We start from the raw sequence: 26746 nt of genomic DNA, 5'->3' as shown, positions 1-26746 counted from the left end.
GCTCAATGAATATTAGCTCTTCACAAGTGGTGCAGACGAGAAAGAGAGGAGATACGAAATGAGACTCAGCCCCACGAGAGGGAGGCTGTGGAAATACATACTTCTTAACGTTTCTTTCTGACTTTCCTGAAAGGAGGGGCCTCTGGATGGTAATGCCTCCACTGGTTTTCGAGCTGGGTCAGAAGTTCTCATTTCCTGTGAAAGCAGTCAAGGAGAGCAATATTGGGGGCAGGTGTTGGTGTGCAGTGCCCACCCTTGTGCCACTGCTCTTGGCCCGCAAAATTCTCAAACATTCTGGGGCTGTAGACACCACTCCGGATTGGGAGAATATGGATGCACTAATTGTTCTGCCCTGGGAATGCCTTCATTTGCCTGGATTGGTTGACAGTCCTATGAAGTCTCTGGAAAGTATGTAAAGTTAAGTGGACACTTTTCTGGCTTAGAGATAGCTTTCTTTGCCCCTGGCTTCCTGGGGTGCTTGGCTATGGGCTAGAGTACGATGACTGACCCCTCCCCCCCCAGACCCTGTAACTCTGGCAATGTCAGCTTCTCCATGGACACCCACTGTGTGTCTTTGTTCTGAAAGACCACTGGAGTTGGAAAACAACTGCAGATATGCATATATACATAAATGGTTTTATATTATAGGTGTATGTTTTATATTTATAATAATGTTTTATATATACAAACATTTCGAGGGCTCATTTGCCAAGATGACAAAGGTCTCCGCTTTGGTAATATCCCTATGCCAGCTAATTTCCTCGTCACCAGCAATGTGATGCCCGTCACCGGGGAGTTCTGGGTACTTTTTACACCCCTACTGATTTGGTTTTGTTCAAGAAGGTTGGAAGAGGTGGCTTATGAATTATGGACAAACGCTGACGAAAAACCTCCTGTGACCTAGCTTGCAGGCCTCTTCCCAGCTCCTCCTTCTCCAGGCAGAGGGCAGAAGCAAGCACAGTTCTGGCCCCTATAGCTACCCCAACTTCCGCACACCCGAAGGCTTAATTCCCCAGCCGCTCCTTGGAGCTATGCAGTTGGAGAGCCGTTTTCCTACTCTCTTTGTATAATGGACAATTTGTTCTTCACTCCTGAAGAGGGAGAGATTGATCCATAAGGAGGCTGTAAATATCTACAAATATCTACTTGCTGGCTTTTGCCAGTGCCGCCAGAACTAGCTCGACGAGTTCTACCAAGGACATTTTTGCTCCTGGGTGGCCGATTTTTTATTAGTGACAAGTGAAATCCAAACACTTACAGCAAAAAAGCCATCACATCAAGGCCCTAATGTATCAAATCATTTACCTTTAGCTGCTGGTCTTTGTGGGTGCCCTTCCTCCCAGCCTGACTACTGCCAGCCACTGTCCTCCATCCCAGCCCCAGGAACCCCTGAGTATCTCCTTTAGGTCCCAGGACCTTGGCCCACTGTGTTAGACTGTGGGGCCTGGGACTTCTCCTGCTCTTCATCCCTGTAAGCTTTAGATAATCCTTCCTCTCAGTGGCAAAACCAAAGGGAACTCTTAACCTTGCTTAGCCAACCACCTGCAAAACCCAGCAGGAAAAGAGAGATGGAGTCACATTTAGGGGCAAACCTGGAAGAGCTGGGAGTCCGCATGTCAGAAAGAACTCAAAAGGATGCTCTGCTCTGTCTGGCTCCTGGAGTTTGGCATTCTGGCCCAAGGAAGGGACTGGATACAATTAAAAACTAAACAAGACAAAACCCTGCTGCTCCCACTTGGTGTCATTTCTCACTGCCCGGTCTTTCAGTCCCCGCTGGGTCTTCAGGGCTTTGGAGAATGCCCTGGTCTCCCCAAGGCACTGAGGCCTCAGAGAGTTGGTGCTCCTCATTTTCCCCTTCCTTTGTCACCTATGGGACTGTGCCTACAGATGAAGATCCATGCAGATGAAAGAGGACATCATGGCAGCCACACGGATTAAGATTCTGGAAGCCAGGGAGAGCTCAAGGGACCTGTGGAGTTGGGGGAGAGATGCACCAGGAGGCATTCTGGTAGATTTCTGCAGACTTTGGGGCCAGCTGAGTGTGTGGGCAGAATGATTCCCCAGATGGGGCATGCCTGATGCTTTGTACCCAACACTGGGTTGTTTCCACATGCATGTTTGATTCTAGAACGGCATGTGTGTACACGCCTGTAGTTGCATGCGGTGCGTACATACTACTGTGTATGTGTATATTGCCAGACAGATAAAACCATAAGCTTCGTATAGTCATGCAAAATAGACGCATGAACTTTGTACTTACAAGGTTTCTATACAAATATATAGTAGTTACGGATGTACCCACGTTTATTTTGGGGTGCACGCTGGTGTCCTCAAAATTGGCTGAATTTGGTTTGGGTTGCCTAGGGTTTCCCTGCAACCCTGAGCTCAGGAAGGTCCCGGAATGTTACTTTCCAGCCCAGGCCAAGCAAGGCGAAGGAAAAGGGCTGGAGGGCCTTCCAGAAAACCCCCTAGCCTCTCGGCCACCACGTGCCCGCCTCTCCCAGCTCCTGGGGATGCAGAGGCAGGCTCCTCCCTCACCCTCAGTGGGCTCAGCGCAGGCTCGAGGTTTCGCTTCCTGCGAAGGCTGGCAGGGCAGAAGCTGGCGGCGTCCAGGGCGGGCACAATCTGAAGGCGAAGGTCCGGCTGCCGGGTTGCACCATACGCCCAGGGGAAAGAGGCGCTGGGCCTGGGGTAACAGGATTTCCTCGCCTCCTGGGCGCGGCCGCTCTGGGCATGGCCGCACAAGGCCCCCTTTGTGGAGGGGCCCAGCTTCTGCGCAGACCGAAGGCAGCGAACAATAGCGCAATGTTGGCCGCCCGCCGGCCCAGGCTCTCCCGGTTACACCACGGCCGCCGAAGGCGAGGAAACCGGGTGGCGCTTTTTTATAGTCACAAACATAAAATCGGGGCTTTCTCCCCTTTCGCTCGCCCCCTACCCCAACGCCGATAGAAAGCAGATAAATTTATGAAGGGCGAGCTAAGAGAATAATTACAGGGTGAAGGCCGTTAAATTTTATTTCCAGTCCCAAAGGCAAAACCTGCGATTTTATTGCAAACATCTGGAAGGACCAAGAGGTGGGCACGCTGCTGGTTTAAAATAAAAACAAAAGATTTTATTTCGCGAAAACAAAAAAACATCATTAAAGACCCTTTCGCCCCCACGGACATTTATTTTAAAAAGTGTGAGGGGGTGGCAGAACAGTCAACGACGCACGCGGGTCCCAGAGCGCCCGGCAACCTGAACCAACCCGGACACTTGGACATGCGGGCTGCGGGAGTGGGCCTGCGCACTCTTTGCGGGGCCGGCGTCCGGTGGGCGTTTCCAGAAATCTGCTCCCTCCCACGCCCACCCGAGGGCTCCAGGCCAGTTTTGCCACCCCGTAACTGGGCACCAATTTGGAAGAAGAAGTGAAAAGTGGGTACGTTGGCTCCGTATTCCCCGAAGAGACGATCACAGGAACAGTAAAACCTCAGGTCTGTTCCGCCTCCCACCGATCATCTTGCCTGTTTTGTTTAGTTGTAAGGTATTTAGGGCTCCTTCACTCTCCAGGAGGGGAGACTGAGGCACAGGCCATGCATTGACTTGCCTAGGGTCACACAGTTAAGAGCGGAAGGGGACCTGTTCGCTAGGCTTCACCTGCCTTGGAGTCCGGAGGGTTACCCACCCCATAGTCGCCTCATAATGTTTTATATCTAGTGCCTAGACAGGCTGAATTCATTGTAATTGCCTCACCCCCCCCCCCCCCCCCCCCCCCCCCCCCCGGGTGTCCCACTCAAGTGTTTAAGGGCAGACTAAGGTGTCCTGCTGGCAACTATTTTTAAATTTGTTTTCAATTACTCAAAACTGCAAAGTCCCAGCGCCTGGTAGATCACCTTGTGTTGAGGCATTAGCATTGGTGGTATTCAGTGTGGAGAAACAGAAAGAGGACTGGTATATGGGCGAGGTAGGGCTGTGTTCCCAGGACGTTTGTCCTTATGATACAGAACTCTGTTGTTCCTTTGAAAAATCAAAATATCTGGACATGCCAGTTTCAAGTGAGCAGTCATTATGCTGCTCTTTCCTTCTGGGTATTTCTCCTGTCAAGGCTAGGACTGGCCACCCATTTCCCATAGGTCCCTTCCACTTTCCCCTTGATTTCCTCTGACTCTTCAGGTGCTTAATAACCCCTTCCTCTTTGGGACACTGCAGGGGATGGGGTGAGGGGAGCTCCAGCTTGTTCCTTTTCCATCAGGGTGAGGCCTGAAATAGACCAGTAGACCACCCAAGACCCAAGGTTGGAGGCTAGGAAACCGGGCCATTGCCTCAGGAATTAGCCTCACGCATTGGGCATCCCACTTTTATTCGTAAAGCTTAAAGGAGAGAGAAATGGGTCATGAGATTTTGAAAACCCTTTAATATAATGACTGGAGGAAACTGCATAGCACACCCCCAGATTTCTACATTTAATCCCCCCAGTGCTCCTTTTCTTCTCCCAATCACATAAAATTATACACTTAAGTCACAGACATCAAACCATCCTGCTTAATCTTTCTCCAGACCTCCCTACCCATCAGTATAAGGTCAAGAACCAAGGAATGCAGGACCCTGGGCTGGGTTGGGGAATGGGGGAGACTTAGATGACCCTACAGTCACAAAAAGAAAATATCCTTGCTCCTCCCATTTACCTGGAGGAGCACTCCCATTTTCCTGACTGATCCAAAGCAACCTGGCTTCATGACCCTCTGATTTGTTTTAATGGCCTACCCCACAATTCTAAGCTATGTGTATGTATGGGATGGAGGTGGGGGCCACTTATGTGTGACCGGAAGGAAGGATGTAGGAGCGCCTCGGAACTCTGTGCAGAGTGAATGTTTGGGGGTGAGGTGCAGCTGCATGCTGTTGAAGGGTATATGGGTATATGGTCACCTTCATCGTGCAGGCTTTCTGGACCTGCATAACGGTACCTAGGTAAACCAAAAGTTTCTCTTTTTGAGAAACGTTCACAGCCCCAGGGAGGGTGTATGTCCTATGGTGCATTTAGTTCGCAATCCATACTAAGTCTGCGGAGGGAAGGCGAGAGGCTGCCAGAGGGAGATGGGTGATACAGGCAATGGGGAGGAGGAAAATGCTGGAAAGGAAGAGAGGCTGGCCCCATTGCCGCTATCCCACTGGGCCTGGTCCCAGGAGGCCCCAGCAGTGACACCAGAATCAGGAGCCGACATAGAGGAGAGCCTCAGAGGAAGGTAACTAACTGCCTGCTCCTGGCCTGCCCTTGTCTCCAACTCTTTTGCTGAGGCCCTGCGGTGGTGATTGCGCTGTCATTTTCTGCCAGGGCTCCTGGAAGCAGCACAGGGTGGTGACTGAGGTGGGAAACCCTGCGTCTTGCCACCCAGGCTCCTGGAGTTTGCGGTGCAGCACAGAGGGAGACGCGGAGGGGCTTTGCAGCGGGCTTCTAGATCCCAGGGGTGCTTGGAGTGCTGCTCCGGGATCCCCAAGCCTGAGAGAGGCTCCTGGAAGTCACTGGAGGCCAAGCCTGGCTGAGTCGCACTCAACTGGTGGCTTCCATTATTCTTTCTGCATTTGCTGAGCCACGGGCTTCCTCTAGTCTGGCTGACACCCAGTGTGAGGAGACTCCCAAAGTGTTCTTATTTGCTTTCCTCTGGAGAGGCCCAAGGTGGATTCATGACATTCAGCCCCTTCCGTCCAGCACCAGAGCAGTTCCAACTACAGTGTCAAGGACTAGATTTACCCTGTGGTCAGGAGGCGAATGTGGCGTTTCAAAGGCCCGACAGGACCCTCCCTTCTTGCCCCAAGGTGGAAGGGCAGATGGGCGCTTGTTCTTCGGGAGTCTGTGGCTGCCATGGATCCCTCTGCCCTAGGCTTGCTGACTCTGTTCGGGGCCTGGCTGTCGGCTAGACTTGTCTGCGGAGCTTCTCAGTCTGGTCTGTCGCTCGCACTGGTGGGCTGGCTCTTTCCTGCCTCTTTGCACGGGGATAGAAGAGTGTCGACCAGGGCACTGGGATGAGAAGATCAGGCTGTGGTTAGGCTGCAGTCCGCGAAATACGAGACCTTTTTTTCTGCTTGGCAGGATCAACTTCTGGGCCCCTCTGAACCCGCTCAGCATTGGGCTGCGCTTGGGGTCTCATGTGGCAGGCGACCAGTAGCGTAACCCAGGAGGGGGTGTGGGAAATTAGAATGGTCAGAGTGCTGGATTGAGTTCCAGAGAAATCCCTGACGACCGCTCTGTCAAAGTTTTTTGGTTTTGTTTTTGTTTTTTAAAGGGTGGAGAGGGAGGATCAGCGAGCGGGGAGAGCTGGGTTCCGAAGTAATCAGATTTGAAGGGAATTCTGAAAAAGCTCTTCCGCTGTCAAAGTTACTGGCCGGCCTTGCCCATCCCTTCTCTGTGGGTTCTCCAGAACAGGCGCTCCGGGCAGTCAACGCTCAGATCAGCATCCACGCCGAAGGGAAGGCGAGCATTTGCTGTGTGCGGGCCCAGTCAGGATATCAGCCGAGCGTGCGGTAAACCGGGCGCCGCACCGCGGGCCTCTTGCTTTGCCGAGTCTACGTCTCCTTCTTCACCAGGTAGAACTGGAAGAAGGAAGCGATCATTAGATTTACAGTTACAAGACCCTGGATAGTAACGGGGCGTCTTTGTTTATTTCTTTCGTTTTGCGTTAGCCAGAGTTGCTTAGAAATCGTATAACAGGAAAGTAACGTGTGTGGCGAAATCTCGGCTGACCCAGAAGAGCTTATAGCGTCTGGGGGCTGGAGCGAGATTATCGGGGTCGTTTTCGAGCGTTTTCGGACAGGTTGAGAGCCCCCAAACACCAGAGCAGTAATTAAAATCACTCTGGGCTTGCTACGTCTATGAGACTTAGCAGATTTGGGAGGAAAAGATACGCATTTGGGACGGGCAGGGGTTTGGAAAGGCGAAGATCAGACCTAGACTTTTGGCCCTCCCCTCTCCCCCACAGAGAACCCGTGGGGGACCGGGAAGCCAGGGGTTAAAGCGGCCCAGGAGCATCCCCGGACTGCCCGCGCGGAGCCTTGGCCCGAGCCTCAGTCTCTCCCCTCCTCTCATTGGCCCGCGCACCTAGGGTTTCTCCTGTTCCCTCCTCGCCATTGGTCGGGGGCTGGCTTTTTTTCCCCTCAGTCTTTCTCTTCCTCCCCCTCCCTCTCCCTCACCCCAAGGACAGGAGCGCACCGCCTGCCCCCAGCTCCTCGCGAAGGGAGGAATTTAGAAAAAAAAGTTTCCCAGAAGTTTGGATCAGAGGAAGGACGGGAAGACCAAGAGAGGAAGAGGGAGAGGGAGGAGAGAAAGGGAGAGGGAGGAGAGAGAGAATAAAAAAAAGATGAAGTCCAGTCTACACAGCCTGTGAGCGCCTGCCCGGGTGGGTGGGAAGCAGGACTCGGGCGCTCATGCAGCGAGCGGGCGGCGCTCCGGGCGCTCGTTCCTAGCGGCTGGGGCAGCTAGGGGCGCGGGTCGGAGCCGGCTGCGGAGGGCGGGGAAGGACGCAGGGGGAGGGTGCCGAGGAACCGCAGGGCCGCCGCCTCTGTCTCGGCCTCTGCGCCGCCGCCTCTCCCGGGCCCGGCCCGGCGGGCGCTCCAAGCGTGAGGGCGCGGGCTGCTCCCTCAGTAGCGGGAGCGAGCGGAGGCCGGGGTGCGGGCGGCTAAGATGAGTGAAAGGAGAAGATCTGCAGTCGCCCTGAGCTCGCGAGCACATGCCTTCTCCGTTGAAGCCTTGATCGGCTCAAATAAAAAGCGGAAACTGCGAGACTGGGAGGAGAAGGGGTTGGACCTGTCCATGGAGGCGCTGAGCCCCGCGGGCCCACTCGGAGACACGGAGGACGCGGCCGCACACGGCCTGGAACCTCACCCGGGTGAGTGCGCAGGGCCAGACCGAGGGAGGCGGGCGGAGAGGGGACGCCGGGCGGCCAGCCTGCGGGCGGTATGGTGTGGAAGGAGGCCTTGCTCCCTGATGCCCTGCCTTGCTCCGACGCGGGTTTCCTTTTCTTTGCGCAAACGTCTTAAGCTTTCCGCAAATTCGCTGCAAACAATTTGGGGGGAACTGAGCCTTGCATATTCGTCGTCAACCTCAGGCAAGGAGGCCTCGCTCGCACCCCCTTCTCTTCTGGGAGCGGAGCGCACTGTTCTGGTGTCTACAGCTGAGCGGCCGCAGGCCCCCGGGGGTTAAGGAGGGGTACAGATCGAAGGCGACCGCGGGAGAGGAGAGGGGCTGGGATTCGCTCCTGAGAGCTCCAGTGGACTGGCGTGGAGTTCTCTGGCTCAACACCCAGTCTCGGGAAATGCCCAGTTTGTCCCATTTAGCCTTCGACCTCGGTCCTCGCCCTTCCCCCACCAACTTTTCTGGGACTCAAGTTCTTGTGATTCCCCTACTCCGGGGACGACCGAGCATAATTATATTTCTATTTCGGTGGCGTTTACGGAAAAGGGATGTATGTTATAACCCTTACCCTGCGCCCTGGGTGACTCTTCAGGGCCAACATCTCTATGTATTGGGGGAAGCGGAGTGATTAATTATTGCCTCGGATCTATCCATGCACGTTATATGCACACAACACGTAAAACACAGAGCGGATGTTGGTGTCTCTATTTTAGCAGAAACCTGAGCGGGTAGTTGGTTGAGGGGGAACAACTTAACGTTTTGTATTAAGTGCCAAGATTTCAACTGTGCAAAACAGCCCGGGGGAACAGCTGTTGTCGGAAGAATCTTGCGCGCGCGCCCGCGCGAGCGCGGGCACGCGCGTCCACACACACACACACACACACACACACACACACACACACACACACACGGTCGCAGCTTGGTTTAGCGGTTTCAGAAACTTTCCAGCCAGGGCTTCTGCTGCCATTCTGGAGGTGCTCCTGCTGACCAGCTAACGTTGGGGAGTAAACCTGGGTCAGCGCGCCGGAAAGCGGAACGCCAGGGTGGGGGCGGCGGCCCACAAAGGGATGAGGGTGGCTACGGGCCCGAAGAGCTTGGGGACGGAGCATTGGGGCCCAGGGGCTTGGGGGCTGGAACACTGGCCGACCCAAGGAGGGACAGCTGTCGCTTACATTTTCTCTTTCGGCAGTGACAGTTCAATTTCTATGCTCCTGAGGCTAATAATAACGCGATTAGCGGGTGACTTGCTGAGACCGAGTTTTATGAATTCTCCGTGTTCTTGTGGCCCGTTACGGTATTTGAGTTTAGTGCTGGGGAATTATTTTTATTAGTCGATGAAAAGAAAATTAAAAGGAGATTTATTTCGTCCGCTCAAATCTTTCTCTGTGTTTGGATGCGGGTGCCTGTCCACGCGGACCCCTGTGTGGGCAATCCAGAAAGGAACGCGTAGCTAATGTGTGTTTCCCATCTCTGGCCAGACCCTGTTTCCTCACCGCATTTATATGTTGTCAAAATCCACTTGCGCCTTCACACAGTTTAGTGAGAGTTCTTTCAGGCCTCCTGGCAACTCATGGTTTGGAAGGTTAGTTTATTTTACTTTCCTGACGGTGGAAAAGACAGAAGTTACTTAACTGTGCGTGGTAGACACCCTGTCTGCAGGTACTTTTCTCTAGGGAGGGGTCCAGGTCCGCTGCACCTGGTCTAGGGTCGCTTGTTCAAAAGGACCAATACCTGTGATCATAATCAGGGACTCAGCTTGCAGTTTTCTCTTTTCCCCGGCCATAGTGAGGAGAGAAATGGTTGGGACTAGGAGAGACCATTCCAGAGACATAAACCCGAAGACCTGTTGTCCAGAATGCTCTTATCTCGCTCCCACAGTATGAGGGTAGGGGGTGAGGACCTAACATAGGACCTTATGTCACACCGAGTTCAGCTGACCCATTCCCATTTCATTTTTTCTTTTTTTTTTAAGAAAAAGATGGGCGTTTGGAGTAGAGAAAACGAAATACGTTTGTGGGGTTGAGGCCCAGGAGTAGGAAGAAGCTGAAAGCTGAGAGCACTCGGGGGCCTTCTGCGGGACGGGGCTACCAGCCCCGCCTGGCTGCGTCGTGCACCAAGGGGATGTCCAAGTTCGAGCCCCAGCAGTGGCCAAAGCTTTCTTAGGAACCGAACATAGAAAAGATCTTTCAGAAAAACTGCGTGGTGGAGTGGAGCCCCCGCAGTCCCCAGAGTGGAGGAGGCGGAGCTGCAGGTTCTGGGCCGGGATGGTAGCAGCAGAAGGCAAGTCCAGGGCTTGGGGTCCCTTGTAGGCCTTTCTTTCTTTTTCTAATCCGGCGCCCTAACGAACACGCATACATCACCTTTAAAGGTGTGTGTATGGTGATGGAGGTGGGAGAGGGGCCCAGGTGACTCCATTGTGCCCGAGACAAAGTCTCTGCCGTCCTTGGCCTCAAATTGTTTAAACTCTATTCCCAAATTAGGACCGCGAGCTGGCTGGACCGGCCGCGTGGCTCGCCTGCGCTAGCCTGTTGATAAGAAGTCAGAAATGGGTGGGGGAAACGACAACAGAAATAAAATTGCCACGAAGCTGGGGAAGGATAAAACAAACACGCATACAGACACAGGACACCCGCCTAAAGCAATCGTGTTTATCATTTTCACCATTCCCTCCCTCTGACGGTACCTCCGTTTTTCCAGCCCTTCCTGTCCGTGCCTTAAAATCCCAGGATCCTGCGACAACCCAAGGGTTAGATTTTAATGTTTAACTTTTATTAAAAAACGTGGCCTTTTGCTTTTTCACAGCCCGTTTTTCTTTCCGCGTCCGGACAGAGCTGGCTTTAGTTGGCGCCGAGCGCCCGCAGCCTGGGGCGCCAACCTGCAGCAGCGGGGGACCAGCCCAGCCTGTGCGCTGTAGGAACTCACACATCAGAGGACACACTGTATGTATTTCAAAAATTTCCACCGAGCCTGCTGGTCCCGAAAAACCCCGAGGCCCAAAGGGCCTTGGAGAAGGGCCTGTGAGGTGCCCTCATTATTGCCAGAACTCGTCTTCTGGAGAAGCCGGCAGACGCAGCCGCCGCAGGCTCGGGAGGGTCTCCGAGGAGCCTGACTCCCGGGCCTGCTTACCCCCGCCTCTCGCCGAGCAGCAACAGGGAACACTTTTGAGCCAGGATCGCCCGGAGCAGCTGCTCCGGCTGCGGCCTTGGAAGTATATTTCAGGCACGCGGCGGCGCCATCTGCGCTCGGACCCCAGCCCCGGCTCCACCCGGCTTCCCCGCTCGAGTCTGGAGTTTGGGCCTTTCCCGCCCAAATCCACAGCCGAGTAAAGCCGAGGTCCGGTCTCCCGCGGAGCGAACTAATTCAAACCTTCTGCGAAAGGATTTCCCCCTCCAGGGCCTACGGCCCTGAGCCTTGCAGCCGCGGTGCTCCAGAGGCCTAAGAAGGTGGCGGCGTACGCGGGTGGGCACACAAAGCAGGCGCAGTCAAGAACGTGAGGGCAGGTCCCTACTCCGCGCACACGTGCACATACGTCAGGCTCGCGCGTCCCGTGCACCTCTCCGCGCAATCCCTAGTGAAATGAAACAGGAAACGCCCGTGCAGTGCCCCAAGGCACTTTCTTCTTTCGAATTACCGAGATCAGCAGTTCACGCAAATTAATCTGCCAGTTTATGGCTTGTTTGCTCAGAGTAAGACTCCCAAAATTTTAATCCTGACATCACCCCTCCACCCTCCCCTAATCCCCAATAGGGAAACACAGGGTCAAAACGGAGGAAGTGACTCTTCACTGACTTTTAAGTAATGGAGAAAAAGCGATGAGTTTGAAGCCAGTGGGGAGAATGTGCTTGCGCGGGGCAAGAACCAGCCAGGGCGCAGGCCGGAGCTTGGACTGCCGGCAAGGGTGTGGGGTGCGCTGGGCGAGAAGCCATAGTGTAAGTCTGAGGTAGAGCCCGGGGCGAGAAACGCCGGTTCCTCAGTGGTACGTGAGCCCCAAAAGCCAGTGCAGGTCTCGAAGGTGCCAGGCCTGGACCCTGAGGATGAGCCAAATGTGGTGCCTGCTGGACATGCGCAACGCTCTCGCCTGCCCAGTCAAAACGGCCTTCCGCGGTGGCCGCGTCTTTGGTGAGTGACCTTGTGTGAAGGGGACTGAGGAGGTTAGGCTAGATCTGAATTCGTCATAGGCTGGTGAGGATGGATGTGCTCGGGAATGAATGCCAAAAGGACTTTTGTCGCGCAGGTCGGACGTTGGCTAAGTCAGACGCCCCCTGGATGCGCAGGGCCTGGAGAGCACACCGCGGTGGCTCCCGGGAGGTGGGCAGGGTTATGAAGATGTTCTGTGTAAATCCCTGGCCCTGACGCTGTGGCACAATAGAAGCCACCAGGAAGAAGGAAACTGTTCTAACCCCCTCTATCCCGTAGATGGAGCAAACTGATTGAGGGCAATGGGGAGGACAGGGAATTGGGAAAACCCTAATACCCAGAGTTTGGAATGTGATGGAAGGGAGCCGGAGTGTGCTGTTCTGCACCCCCTCAAGTCATCCCCCGTCCCCCCGCGGGCTTCACAGCTCCTTCTGAGGCACGTAGAAGGCGCAGGACTAACAGGCGACCCTCAGGTAAAGGTCTCTCCCTTCGCGGCTGGGCGGTGCAAGGCCCCTCGCTGGGCTCCGTCGTCCGCCTCTGCCCCTCTGAGACTGGTCCGACGCGCCGGGAGAAACCTTCTCTGGACAGATCAGCTCACAGCGTAGGCGCTCAGCGGTTCTGAATTTGCGTCTTCCACGCCCCACCCAACACCATTTCTTATTGAACACTTTATTTATTTGGGTTCAGACCTAGCCACTTTCGGGTTCCTGATTTTATAGGTTAAACTCCCAGAAAGAGAAGTTCGCGGGGTGACGTTCTTGCAGGGGGAAGGGGGAATTAAATTTTTAATAGTGGAGTTCGTACTGAAATTATATCGACGTATACCCGCTGCCGGTTTCCTGTCCCCCCCCCCCCTTCAAATGGTATCATGGCCATCTTTTAAATATTAAAGGAAGTTAGTTTAAAATCTAATTAATACACCCAGCACCCGAGGAGCGACTGACGAATGGGGGATAAACCTAAGATGATAGGGTATTAGTGGTTTGCGTTTGCCCATTTATTTGTATAATTTCCTTCGTGTGTGCGCACAGGAGTTTAATGGAAGCTAGTCCCTCATCATTAATCGTTCATGTTGGGCCACAAGGGGAGAAGGACAAATACCTTTTGGCTCAGAAGACCAGAAACATTTTGTTCATCCAAGCTTCTCCAGGGCACTGCTTAGTATTAAAGAGTGAAATATTCCAGGTCTGTAACAATCGTTCTCTGTATTGCCAAAAATATAATATTAATAAGATGAGGGGACTTTTTTGAGTCCTGATTATGGACTTGGTTAGAAGTTTATTTCTCACACCCAGGAGTAAAATGATTACTTCTTAAATCTGTCAGTTCCTTCTTTAGGCGATTGTAGAGTTAAAAACAAAAACAAGACCGGACTGAGCAGATTCCACAGGGATAAAGAGCAGAGAGCAGATGGGCATTTCACTTCTCTTTCTGGAAACGCAGAAATCCATCTAATGATTATTATGGGGGGGGGGTGTAGCTAGTTATTGCTTTCTTACTCCCAAAAGAAAAAGACAAAGTAGTTCAGCAGGAGAGAATATTTAAGTGGTTTTCTAGTTTTGACCTTTTGGGATATTTTTCCACAGGGTAAAGTAGGGAACTGGTGTAATCTTCCCCCCTTCTTTCTCTCATCCCTGTGGTTTACTTTTGCCTTGCCTTTTCTGGTTTCCAGCGAGCCCTGAATTTTATAAGTGCATGACTGCGATATAGGGGTCTGCACTGGGAACAGCAATTAGCAAATTTATAAATTAGGGCCTGTTTACACGTCTTTGGGCATGGATAATCATTACTTAATTTAAGTGAGGCCCTTGCTCTAAGTGTCAGGATGGAAAATGAGACTCAGTAGGGAGGATAGAAGGTGAAACGGGAAGAGGTGGGGGAATTAAGCAACTGGTGACGACAAATCAACATTTATGCAGTGCCATTACTGGCTTCACTTTGAGGCAGGACATTCTGCTGACTACAAACTGATGATGAGCTTTTTTGATACAAGAAGTGAAAATAGGCCTTGCATTTGATACTCTGTTCTATACTCTTTTTACCAGCCAGTGTTCAGCTATGCCCTTTAGGTGTAAGCGTTATAAAATGTATTAAAGAGTATATAATCAACTGTATGTGTTTACACACAAATTTATGTGTGAAATCTACCGCTCTGAATGAGACATAGAAAATATCTCAGGAAATACCAGAAAAATATTAGAGAAAATAAACTGCCCCTCTTATTTGTGGAGCCAGTTAACAGAAGGAGAACACATAAAATTTGGGGGGTCAGAAATTTTGTCATCTCTAGGTATCCACTTGACAATTCCAAGAGAATTCCAGATTTGAAACTTCTTGGTATTGGCATTTTCACTTAACTATCAAATTAATTTAAGATTTTGACCAAAGTCCAAGAGAAAACATTAGAAAAGGAAACTGTACAGATGCAATTTAAAAGAGCAGGAAGAGTGGAGTCTTTTTTCTAACTAAACTTGGCTTTTAAATTTGTGAATAATGCCACCTTCACTTCGGATGGGCAGAATGCTGGCTTGTATTGAAGTATAATTTCATGTCCTTCCATGCAGGGAGTTAACAGAATCACTAAGGGAAATCTGTTAATAGAAATAACGAGAGAAACTGTGATTTGGGGATAATAATTTAACAACATAGAAATATGTGCAAAAATACTCTCCCTATTTGTCCTCTTGTATTTTCTTCAGTATAGCTGCGGAGGCTAAATGAGCTGTTTTCCAAATCTCCACACACTTTAGAAGATTAACAGCACCCTCCCCCCCAAGTCTGGATTGCACACGCAATATCCTAACATAGCCTTTTTTAAAAAACCGAATACTACAGGTAACAGTAGAGTTCCCTTGAAAAGGATCATCAGAGGTCATTATTATGTACCTAGCTGGGAGCCTTAGAGTTCTAGCGTCTAGTTCTCAGCGGAGTGAACTGAAATTCTTACTCCCAACACCCGCTGTCTTCTCTGCTGTCCCACAATCCCAAAAGTCTAGTCGAAACCCCAGACGGGGGCTCGGAAAGCGGTAAACCCCTCTTACGCTCCCCCACTTTTCCTCCCCCAAATTCTCCTCCCCCCACATCCTGTACCCCTCCCCCCCCACTTCCTATACTCACGGTGAAACGCCCATATTTTCCCTCTCTTAAAAAAGAAAAATCAGATGAAGTTTCACCGGGGAAGGATTTGGGATTGCATCTCTTCCCGTGAAACTATCCCTGGGAAAATAGGGCGGGTCGAGTGACCTTCCGAAGTTAGAGAATCGGGCCGCAGCCGCATCTCCCCTCCTCCGGCCCCTCGCCCGGGATTTGGTGGCGCCTTGGGGCGGGAGCGGTCGGGTCAGGAGCGCCCGGGCCTGGCCGCGGTGCGCGCGGCCCCGGCTCCTGCTCTGGCGCTCGAGGCTTGGTCCTTGCCCGCGGGTCCGCGCCGCCGCTGGAAACCAGGAGGTACGCAAATCCCGAGGGATAGTCGGTGCCCTTCTCAGCTCCCTTTACAGCCTGGAGCAATGCGGGCAGTCGGGTAATCGGGAAGGCCTTGGTAAAAGACCACCCCTTCTCCCCGCAAAAAATCAAGGAAAAAAATCCAAACAAACAAAAAACCCCAAAACAACAACACTCCGCCCAACCGAACCGAAACAAACACAAAACCCCCCAAACCCCTAAACGGAACCCAAGGATCTTACACCTCGCGCCCCGAGGGGAGTCTGAGCTTTTGCTTTCATCAGGCTGAACAAATATCCAAGGAATTAAATTGACTTCAAAACATTAGCAATTAGAAACCAAGAATCCTTGGGCCTGAGGAACTTTTAATCCCTAACCATTTCCAAATGGGTAATTCTAGGGTCAGTAAATATCATAGCCACTTTGTTAAAAAGGAAAGTCATTCTGTCGGTTCTTGGAGAAGCCGAGGATCCCCGGGTGCCTCAGAGGGCACGTGATGGCAGCGATGACCCCTGGCTTCTAGAATCCCCGCATTGTTCAACTGAGAAAAAGGGACAACAAACAATTGCCCTTCACGCTATTCTTGGAGATTAAAAACAGTGAACTAATTCTTCTCCTTTAAAAAAAAAAAAAAGGAAAAAACCACCCATAGAAATGACTACTAGCCACACTACACTCTGTAAGAAATGGGCGGGAATGGCTTCCTGGCTACAGCTCCACTTTAACTGGGAGGGGAGTCTTCCCTGGAAGGCTTCAAAGTATCAATCCCACCAGGCCCCAGGGCCCAGAATTTTAACCTAGAGTTTAGGGAACTTGGGTGGTGTAGGGCTCCTGTTCTTGCTCCTTCTGAAAAATATATAGTTGATTTTCGCCATAGGGAGGGGCAGGCATTGGTGCCAGTAAGTGAGTGATTGTGAGCACAGTAGTGCTTTCCCTGGGTTTGAGAAAGCTTCCTCTATCTAGTAACCTTACACTTTTATTTATTTTTTATTTGCAACAAAGCTGAGGGAGGGATTATGTACTGATGCACTATTTAGGGAAAAACAAGGCTTATGGGAAAATCTATGAGCAAGCTTGCATAAAAACGTTTCAGGAAACTTAATTGCTTATGTGGACATCTATGAGTCTTCACTATACTACAAAGCTTTCAACACAGGCCCTCATAGTGTAGATTATATCCCTGTATTATGGTAGGAAGAGGGCTTGACTAGCTTAAACTGGACTTAGAGTCTAGCACTAGCTTTCTCATTAATTTTGGAACCAGAGATATTTGTTCTAAAAGCAGACATATAAATGTTGAAAAAATTGTTTTTTTTTTTTTTTTAAAGATTCTATTTATTCACTTGTCAGAGAGAGAGGGGGAGAGAGAGTGAGCACAGGCAGACAGAATGGCAGGCAGAGGCAGAGGGAGAAGCAGGCTCCCTGACGAGCAAGGAGCCCGATGTGGGACTCGATCCCAGGACGCTGGGATCATGACCTGAGCCGAAGGCAGCTGCTCAACCAACTGAGCCACCCAGGTGTCCCGAAAAAATTGTTTTAAAGTTGTTTCATAGCCTCAGTTCCTGGTTTGTGAAATGAGGGAGAAAGATTCAAATGACACCTGAGGCCCCTTTAGTTATAGGATTCTGTGATCTTGTTACATTTTTTTTCTTGTAATACTAACATTTTCTCCTGAGGTACCTTAGCCATCACTTGTCCCATCCTTTTGTTGGAACAAGGGAAGTTTTACTGCAGTTGTAGAAAGTAACAGTAATAGCAATTCAAGGTCAAAAAAGATTTTTTATTGCTAAAATTAAGAGCTTCCATAAAGCTTTTGAAAAGTTTTTAGATTAATATCACATGTTCAGAAGTTCTGGATCTAGTCCCTTCTGTTTGATGTAACCTATTGTTGCTTGTGTGACTGCCTGGGACCCTCCTGCTGGGAGAATTCTATGGCGTTAGTAAATTTAAAGAAAATACAAGTTATCTATGCTTTGGACATTTTCTGTGCCATTCTCAGAAATAGCTGGAAAAACCATGCATTTGAAAAATGAAGACTGAGAAAAACAGCTTCATCACTTGTAAATTGAATGGATGAGTCCTCCCTTCCCCCCCAAAAAATCAGTTGCCCCTCATTACTCTCTGAGCCTGATGGAAAGCACTAGTAACTATTTTCCATGTCTAGTCTGCTAAGCCGAGGTCTTGATCTGGCAGAGAAGTGAGAATGCTAAAAGGATGACTTAGTAACAGGCAAAACGCTTGTCAACAAGATAGATCAGAAGACAGCTTAGCATTCAAGACCTCTATTCATAGCTGCTGAACTTGAGGGCAGGGACAGACCAAAAAACTGGGCCCAGCATACACCTAGGAAGGGTTCTCATGTTTCTATCTGTGGGACTGTCTCTCCTTATAGACTTACACAGCTGGGCCAGGGATAGCTCCCCACTTGTATTTGATGTCCCCATTCTCTACAGCCCCAGCCCCTGTGTAGACTTGTGTCCTCAGGGACCTTATGGATTTACTGTCATCCCCTTTCACTACCACCCTATAAACTGGTATAAGACAGGGACCTTGTCTTCATTGTTTTTGTATCTCTAGAGCCTCGTACAGGTGGCTGGCACAGAGCAACACTTACTATATAATGATTATAAATAGCAACATTTGTTGAACACTGTGTACCAGCCACTGTGCTAAGTTGTGTATTATATACTACAGTGATATAACATAACATAACATAACATAACACAATATATAGTTTTATGTAATACATATTAAAATACATAGTATAGTTATATTATTATATAATATGTGTGTTCTAAATCACAGTATGATAATTATGTATATTCCAAATAATATACAACTATATATATAGAATGTATATGTGTGTGTATGTGTGTGCATATAGAATATACAAAGTATACATACACATACATCCCAAAGCACTGGTATGAGACAGTAATAATCTTACTATTATCATTTCTATTTGGTGCAATGAATGAATGAGTGATACGAGATAGTGGTTAAAAGCTCAGGTCTTTTTTTTTTATTATTTATTTATTTGACAGACAGAGATTACAAGCAGGCAGAGAGGCAGGCAGAGAGAGAGGAGGAAGCAAGCTCCCTGATGAGCAGAGAGCCCGATGTGGGGCTCGATCCCAGGACTCTGAGATCATGACCTGAGCTGAAGGCAGAGGCTTTAACCCACTGAGCCACCCAGGCGCCCCAAAAGCTCAGGTCTTAAGCTTAAGAATGCTTCCTGAAACCTGGTTCAGCACTTGCTAGACCTTGGGCAGTTCCTTAATCTCTCCCAAACCCAGTTTCTGCACCTAGGAAATTGTAATAATAAACATATTAATCAAACAGTGGTTGTGAGGGGGTGCCTGGGTGGCTCAGTGGGTTAAAGCCTCTGCCTTCAGCTCAGGTCATGATCCCAGGGTTCTGGGATCGAGCCCCACATCGGGCTCTCTGCTCGGTGGGGAGCCTGCTTCCTTCTCTCTCTCTCTCTCTCTCTCTCTTTCTGCCTGCCTCTCCCCCTACTTGAGATCTCTATCAAATAAATACAATAAAATCTTTAAAAAAAAAGTGGTTGTGAGGATTAAATTAGTACCCATAGAGGAACAAAAGATTTGGCAGTGTCTGTGATTCCTGTCAATTGACTTGACAGTGATTATTCACTTTGGTGACCAGCTTGATAAGAAATTGTTGCAAATTATAAATCTAGCAGGCACCACTGCTCTCCCCGGTCTTTTGCTTTAAGTGGGATGTTTGGGACTTGAAGGGCCATTGGTACTTGGTGTATAGTCTATGGTTAGAAACAGAGGAGCAAAGCTGAGTAGGAATGGCTGGCTAAGGAAGTTAAATAGGACTTTGTGGGCTGTTGCTATTCAGGGTTCCGCTGAGGCAGAAAGCCAGCCTCCGAGTAAGCATCTGAGGCGGGGAGAGAGGGCTTCAAGGGTGAGGACCAGCTGTCTGGCATGCAGTAAGAAGAGAGGGTAGGTGGAGGGTGGGGCAGGGAGCCTCAGCTTTACCAGCTCCCCAGGAACTAGGCTCTAACAGAGGACAGAGGGGCCTTTCTGGATGTGGGAAGTGGAAGAACACAAGCATGTTTTTCTGGTTAGTTTCTGATATTTTTACCTGGAGCCCAGAAATCCCCAAATGGTCAGGTTTTATCCTATGGGCAATAAGGAAGATTCATTTTGTGAAGCCTGTGTTCCGATGGCCCCCAAGGTTGGGCAAAATGAACCAGTTGCATTTAGTAATTGAAATCCCAGTAAAGGATTGTAGGTGTTGCTTAGTTGAGGAAAAAAAAAAAATAAAGGGACCAAGTTTAAGGACAATCTATAATGAAGTTGACTGTCAGGAAGAGGAGACTGGGAAGTCTTTTTTTAGGGAAAACAACAGAAGCCCCAGCCATTGTGTTAGAACTTACATCTGGCTGCATGATTTTGCAGTTTTCTTCCTTCCAGCAAACAGAAGCCTGGATTTGATCATTTACTTTTTTTTTTTTTTACAAAACTAGTTACACCCCAGACTTTGTTTATATTGATTCCTGGTAGCAGAGGAGGAAAGTGCATTCCCAGGGGAAGAGGAGCTTAGATCTCTCCCAAGGCCTCCTCCATGGAGCTCAGCACCCTTTAGCAGTAACACTCAGGCCCTGCCTGACCATCCAGAGGCGGGGGGAGCTACTCTGCCCTGGCTAGAATTCAGGTTTCAGTCTTCTAAACATATCTGTGCACCTCATTTTATCTCCAAGACAGCTGTTTCTTTACTTCCCCAATCTTACAAACATCCTCTTCTCTCAGAGTGCCCACCGTGCTGACCGATAGGGACTCCTACGGATTGAGGGCATACTCTGTACCAGGCACTGTACTCATGGCTTCATTCACATTGTCTCCTTGCATTCATCCAATAGTCCTGGAAGGAAGGTGATTGTTTCCCCATTTTACGCATGAGGAAATTGAGGACCAAAGAGTTTTAATAACTTGCCAGTATCCTTAACCACTACACAATATTGCCTTCCCCGGTACATGGCTCTTCAGTGCCCTAGAGGGAACTTTCAACTTTTGTAGATGGAAGTCTATGCTTGCTGCCTGTGCTGTTCCCCAAACAGAAATTATTAAATCATAAATGAGAGAGAGCTCATTTATAATTTCAGAGTCTCTCTTTTAAGATGCCTTCTCCATACAGGCTGGAGGAAGTCTCTGTGTGACAGTGATATAAGGTGGAGTTTGGGAGCCATGGTCTTTGGAATAGGAGGTGTGCACCCATGCCAAGCTGACTTGCTTTTCTTTGACTTTCATGCACAGAAATCTCAGTGTCTGAAATGTGGTGGCTACATACTGAATTTGATCTGAAAACTCCTCAACCTAAATCCCCTCATGCAGTGAAATTCAGGGGAAACTTTTAACTGCCCTGTTTTACCCATTCCCTTCTCCATTCACAACGGGATGGATGGAATCTTATTGGTAATTGATTCAAAATGGAACAGCTTAGAAACATATCAGTTGCAGTGAGGAGCAATTTGTGCATTTCTAAGTACTGTTGATTTTTTCAAACTCAGCAATCACAGCTGAAATCCCTTTGCCATGGATTGAATTTACAAAGGAAGAGATTCTGATTTCCACAGTGGCTTCTTTTTAATGCCCAAGGATTAGGAAACTGCCTTGAGGACCCACAGCAAGTACAACCGCTCTCAGAGTCCCGGCTTTAACTTTAACCTCTGAGTGGCTGCTCTGATTCATTTATTTTGTAACAGCTCTATTTAGAGCAGCCTTATTTGGTATGGCATCACTTATTTGCAGAGATCTCTCATCCCTAGACACACTTCCACCCTGTGCTCCTTCACTCTTCTAGCATGTTCTGCGTAGATGTGCCCCTAGTGGTGAGTTTCCGGGAGCTTAGTAAAGGGCTCCAGGGTTTCTGGTCCACCTGTTCACTGTATTTCCACCACTTTCACTCCCACTCCAAGTAACCTTCCTCTCTTAGGAAGTCTGATGTCTCTAGCAGGGATTTGGAGAAAAACCACACCCCCTATTTCAGTGTATGGACTGTACATTAATGTGTTTCTTGGCTGTGTCACTGTAAGGTCTATCGAATTCCTGTTTGTTGTGCCCAGTGTTAGAAAAGCGGCTTTTAGAAACTAAAAAAGAGAGAGCTGTAAAGTCCGTCTCTGTTTTAATGCTTTGCTTTTCCTGGCTGCCCACCCCACTTTGTGCAAGCAGCAATTCATGGGATTCAATATGATCTTGCATCAACAAAAGCATATGAATCTCTGGGCCCATTTCCTTTCCCAAGGAACCTGTGTGGAGCCAGACTCTTGAAATATAGAGTGTGGCAGAGGAGGAGATGAATGCTGCAATCCTGGATGGTTTGCTGGCGCTCACTCAAGAGATCTGTTCAATGACAAAGGTAGATTCTGCAAGATGTGAAATGAGCCATGCCTTGGCCATTTCATTTTCCCCTCTCATTCAGAGCCCTATCTGCACGGCCAGTATTAATCCTGGGAACGTTAGATCCCATCTGGTGCAATTGTGCATTACCCAGATTAGACTGTGACATCACAGAGATTTAAGCCATCTCTGTGATATTTGGACTGGGTGGTAGGTAGTGCAGGAGGCATTCCCTACAGACACGGGACAATCTGATGGGTGTAGGAATGAGCAAATAGTGAAGGCAGCCCTGGCGAGTATGTGTGTGTGTGTGTGTGTGCGTGCGTGCATGCGCGTGTGCGCGTGTGCATGTGTATGTGTAGGGGGAGGGCTGGCAGGGGTGCCGAGGGGTGTTAAGGAGAGCTGGGAGGAACGGTTCCCCCAGCCTGCGTGGGTGAATTGGTTCCGGATGTTAACATTTTTTCCTGGGGCTTGACTACATTCTTCTTTTTCTTTGCCTGTCTGTTTTCCTGCCCAAGCTGTTAAGGCTTCCACAGCTGTGTGGCTCATTGCTGGTGAGTGTTGAGAATGACATATCTGGCTTTATTGCAAGGGCAATTTTGGGGCATGTGTATAGGTAAACTTTTGAGAGGTTTTTATCCAGCATCTTTCAAAAATTTTGAGGTTTTTGAGGCGGGGGCATTATCTTGTCAGGTTAGTACCAATCCTGTATTGCATTGGATGACCTCTATTAAGGATTAATTAGGGAATATTTTGGAAAGCAGACGGTCCTTCATATCTCAGAAGCAGAAGGGACTGGCTGGTGTGGGAGACTAAGACAACAGATGGAGGCCAGGGATGCAGCAGAACACAGCCGAGAACACGGTGTGGGGCAGTTAGGGTACATAGTTCTGGCCATGTGGCTTTGGGCAAGTGATTCACTCTGCCTCAGCTGAGTACATGGAGGCTGAGGGGACTATGGCCTGCTGCAGGGTTGCTGTTGAGAAGTCATTGAGATAACAAAGTCGAAGCACTTCTGGCACAGTGCCAGGCTCATAGAGTGTACCCAGTATAAGCATTTGTCTCCCTTGATCATGCTTATACTTCTAGTAAATTAAGAAAACTCAGAAGCTTTTCAGTGTTCTGATGAGAAACTTTTTGGTGAGTGCCAGACACAGGATTGTCCCAAACCACTTTTCTTAGCTGATATCCATTACTGCCCCATTCATAGCATGTTCGTTCACACAGGCTGACTAATTTTTTAAGTGGACACATAACTGACATCCATAGTGTATAAGTTTAAGGTGCACAGTGTGTTGACTTGATACATTTATATATTGTAAAATGATTACCACCTTTTGTGGTGGAGAAATTTAAGATGTATTCTCTTAGCAACTTTAAAGTATATAATACAGTGTTGTCAACTATAATCACAATGTTCTTCATTAGATCTTAATATTTATCTTCTCACTCTAAGTTTTGTTTTCTTTGACTGACATCTCCCTGATTCCACAACTCCCCAGCCCCTGGTAACCACCATTCTACTCTGTTTTTATGAGTTCTGCTTTTTGAGATTCTACATAGAAGTGAAATTGTGCAGGATTTGTCTTTCTCTGACTTATTTCATTCAGCAATATGTGCTCAATGTCCATTCATACTATGGCAAATGGGAGGATTTCCTTCTTTCTCTGAGTAATATTCTACTGTCTCTGGCTGCTATCTATCTAACATCTTTATTTATTCACCCGTTGAAAACAAGTAGACACTTGTTTTCATATCTTAGCTATTGTGAATAATTGCTACAGTGAACATGGGAGTGCACAGTATCTTTTTTGAGTTCCTTTCTATACAGTCTTTTTTTTTTTTTTTTGGCTTCACAGGTGAATTGTACCAAACATTTATTTTTTTTATTTTTTATTACACTCAATTAGACAACATATAATACAACATTAATTTTTAATGTAGTGTTCAGTGATTCATTAGTTGCATATAACAGCCCGTGCTCATCTATACAGTCTTTTTAATCATCCCCCCAGCAGTTGCTCCTGCTCCTCCTCCGGTTTGGAACACTTTCTCCCTTCTCCTTGCCTAAAATTTCTCCTGAAGAGAGCTTATCCTGCTTTCAAGACCCATCTTGAACACTTAGTATGACAGAAATCTTCCCAGATGAAAAAGGGCAATTTGATACAAATGGGGTCTCTTTATGGCTTCCTCTCAAAATGGCGCCAGTGTCCTCCTTTCATTTTGTAGTCATAAAGGAGTCTCAGCTAGATGATATTTGGCTCTCAAAGGAGTAACCAAGATGGTAAACATACAGGGGTCCTTTGTTGACTTCCCTCATCAGCAAGCTCCTCTTGAGAGGAGGTCTTCAAGTAATCTGATTAGACCATTTCTGAGCAAGGCTTCTGTCTTGCTTTTGGCTTCATAAAATGGAAGCCTACAGGCTTACCAGCAAGCCAATAACTTGACTTTAGTGTTTCTTTCTTTGGCAGGATATATGCCTGTTATCTTCTTGCTGTCCTGTTAGACACATACTTTTCAATTCTTGAGCAACTGATGCCTATAGCCAGGAGACAGTGCCTAGCCATCTCTCTTTGTTCTGTGGCTATCTTTGCACAAATGCACACACACACACACACACACACTCACATAGTGCTTTCTATTGCACTTTTCTACATTTTAAAACTGGTCACTGAAGAAGGGGTAAAGTAGAATCCTGTAAAACTTAATGCTTTGTACTTTTCTTATGACATTTAACACATTTTGCCTTGAAGGATAACTTTTTGGAGAGCATATTTGTTTCAGAAATGGACTAGAGTGGAAAACCCTGGGGACCACTGTGTCTTACTCATCTCTGAGTTGCTGTTAGCTCTCAACATTTGTAAAATGGAATCCGTAGTTGTCAGACTTTAGTGATGGATTTTGTAACCATTACAGCCACTTTGCAGATGATTTGGCTTCAAGATGGTCCTAGACGCCCAGCATGAGGTGTCTGCCAGTTGCCTGTAGGTGTGATCTTGGACGTGTCAATTGATGTCTCTATATTCTGGAGTCTCTCTATCTCTCATAGAGATAAGACCACTGAATTTTAGTAAAAAAGAGAGGCAGTCTAATTGCACTACTAATATGGCATTTTTGTAAGCTGATTGCTTAATGCTTTCTGTATGGATCCTACTTTGGAAGCTCTCTCCTGATGAGGGATCAGCAATTTAAAAGATTTTATTTATTTATATGACAGACAGAGATCACAAGTAGGCAGAGAGGCAGGCAGAGAGAGAGGGGGAAGCAGGCTCCCCGCTGAGCAGAGAGCCCAATGCGGGGCTTGATCCCAGGACCCCGAGATCATAACCTGAGCTGAAGGCAGAGGCTTAACCCATTGAGCCACCCAGGTGCCCCAGTATCAGCAATTTAGAATCACGGTTAGTCTGTGGGTGTACCTCTGCCCCATCCCACCCTGTTTTTTTTCAAGCCTTATGTCCATGGCAGCCTCTGTTTCCTGCCCAGCATGGGAGAAAAAGAAATAGAATAAAAGGCAATCTGAAAATCCCCAGTGCTAAACTGAAGTGCAAAAATATCTCCAAATGAAAGACAGATTGCATGCGTTTTCCCGAGAAAGCAGCACAGAGTTCCGTTGAACTGAAGCAGAATGACAGCAATTCTTCTGGTGGTTCCTTCCCCTGAGCAGTTGGAATATGTGAGTGAAGTGACAGGAGGTCCCAGCTCAGGGGTTGGCCCCAAGATGTGGGGAAAGGCAAATTGTCAGGAGGAAAAAGGAGAAAATCCTCTGAACCATAAGGTAAGTTTTGAGCAGGGCAGGGGCCTGAAGGATGTAAGGGAGTTCTGTGAGAATGCATTTCAGAACCAGCACAGTCATAAAGAAGAGTCAGGGACTGAGATGTACTAAGAGCCAAGTACTTTTTGGGATCTGTCAATTACAAAGAAGAGCCTTAGTGCTATCCCGGCTCTGACTCAGATCATCAAGGGGAAAAACAGTCTCAGTTTGCCATTTCCTTTCATCCTTTATGCCTCACGATGTGCCTTACAGCTGTGAGTATCTGGAACCTGCTTTAGAGGAAAAGGCTCTCCAAACTTGTCTTGTTAGGGCTCTCAGCTACTGTGCCCACAGTGGTGGCTAGTCACTGGGACCAACCCGATGTCATTATGGTTTCCCAGGGCTCGTGGCTTCCAAGCCATTATTACATTCTGCATACAGCAAACTGGAAGCAAACTTCCATGGAGGTCAACAGACCTGAAGCTCCAAGTTGTGGGAAAAGAGAGCTTCTCCGCACTTTATATGTAAACAAGTAGGATCATTTGAGTCTGTCTTTCTCTAGTTGAACATCTTTGATCCTGAATCATGAGGCTACTTTCTCAAGATGAGCCTCTAAATGTTAATTGCCAACAGACTCTGGGTATTGTTTAATGTGCTGGTGTCATCTGGGAGCCCACCATTCCAACACAGTGTTTATTCTAGATCCTCTTTAGAAAGAGAATGTGTTTCAGAAACTCGAACTTGGGGATGGGGCACATGGGCATGCACTCGTATCTAGTTGTGGATCATGAAGGACCCTACTGACAAATCTCTGAAGGCCAACAGGGTTCTTCAGATGCTGTATGTAGTGTATCCTATATTGTCCATAAGAGGTTTGAAATTTCATTATTCATGGGGCACCTGGGTGGCTCAGTTGGTTGGGAGTCTGCCTTTGGCTCAGGGGATTATCCTAGGGTCCTGGGATCGAGTCCCATGTCCGGCTCCTTGCTGAGGGGGGAGTCTGCTTCCCCTCTGCCTGCCTCTCTCCCTGCCTGTGCTCTCTCTGTCAAATGAATTTAAAAAAATTTCATTATTCATGCATTGGCATCCTGATTCTTTTTTTAAATTCAATTAGCCAATAATATAGTACATCATTGGTTTTTGATATAATGTTCAATGATACATTAG

General features: G+C 48.6%; 1 protein-coding gene across 1 annotated transcript in view; it reads left to right on the top strand.

The window, feature by feature from the left end:
- Window positions 1–7599: 7599 nt before the first annotated feature.
- LOC111143369 (T-box 15) overlaps window positions 7600–26746 on the top strand; it is a 108817-nt gene continuing 89670 nt past the window's right edge. Inside the window, exon 1 of the mRNA XM_022497068.1 lies at window positions 7600–7859. Within this exon, the coding sequence (XP_022352776.1) occupies window positions 7655–7859 (205 nt within the window). The 5' untranslated portion in view covers window positions 7600–7654. The remainder of the gene's footprint in view (window positions 7860–26746) is intronic.

Source organism: Enhydra lutris, unplaced genomic scaffold, assembly GCF_002288905.1.
Source record: "Enhydra lutris kenyoni isolate GAN:26980312 unplaced genomic scaffold, ASM228890v2 scaffoldscaffold9, whole genome shotgun sequence".
Lineage (NCBI taxonomy): Eukaryota > Metazoa > Chordata > Mammalia > Carnivora > Mustelidae > Enhydra > Enhydra lutris.
The sequence above is the reverse complement of the archived record's forward strand: the minus strand, read 5'-3'. Positions and strand labels throughout refer to the sequence as shown.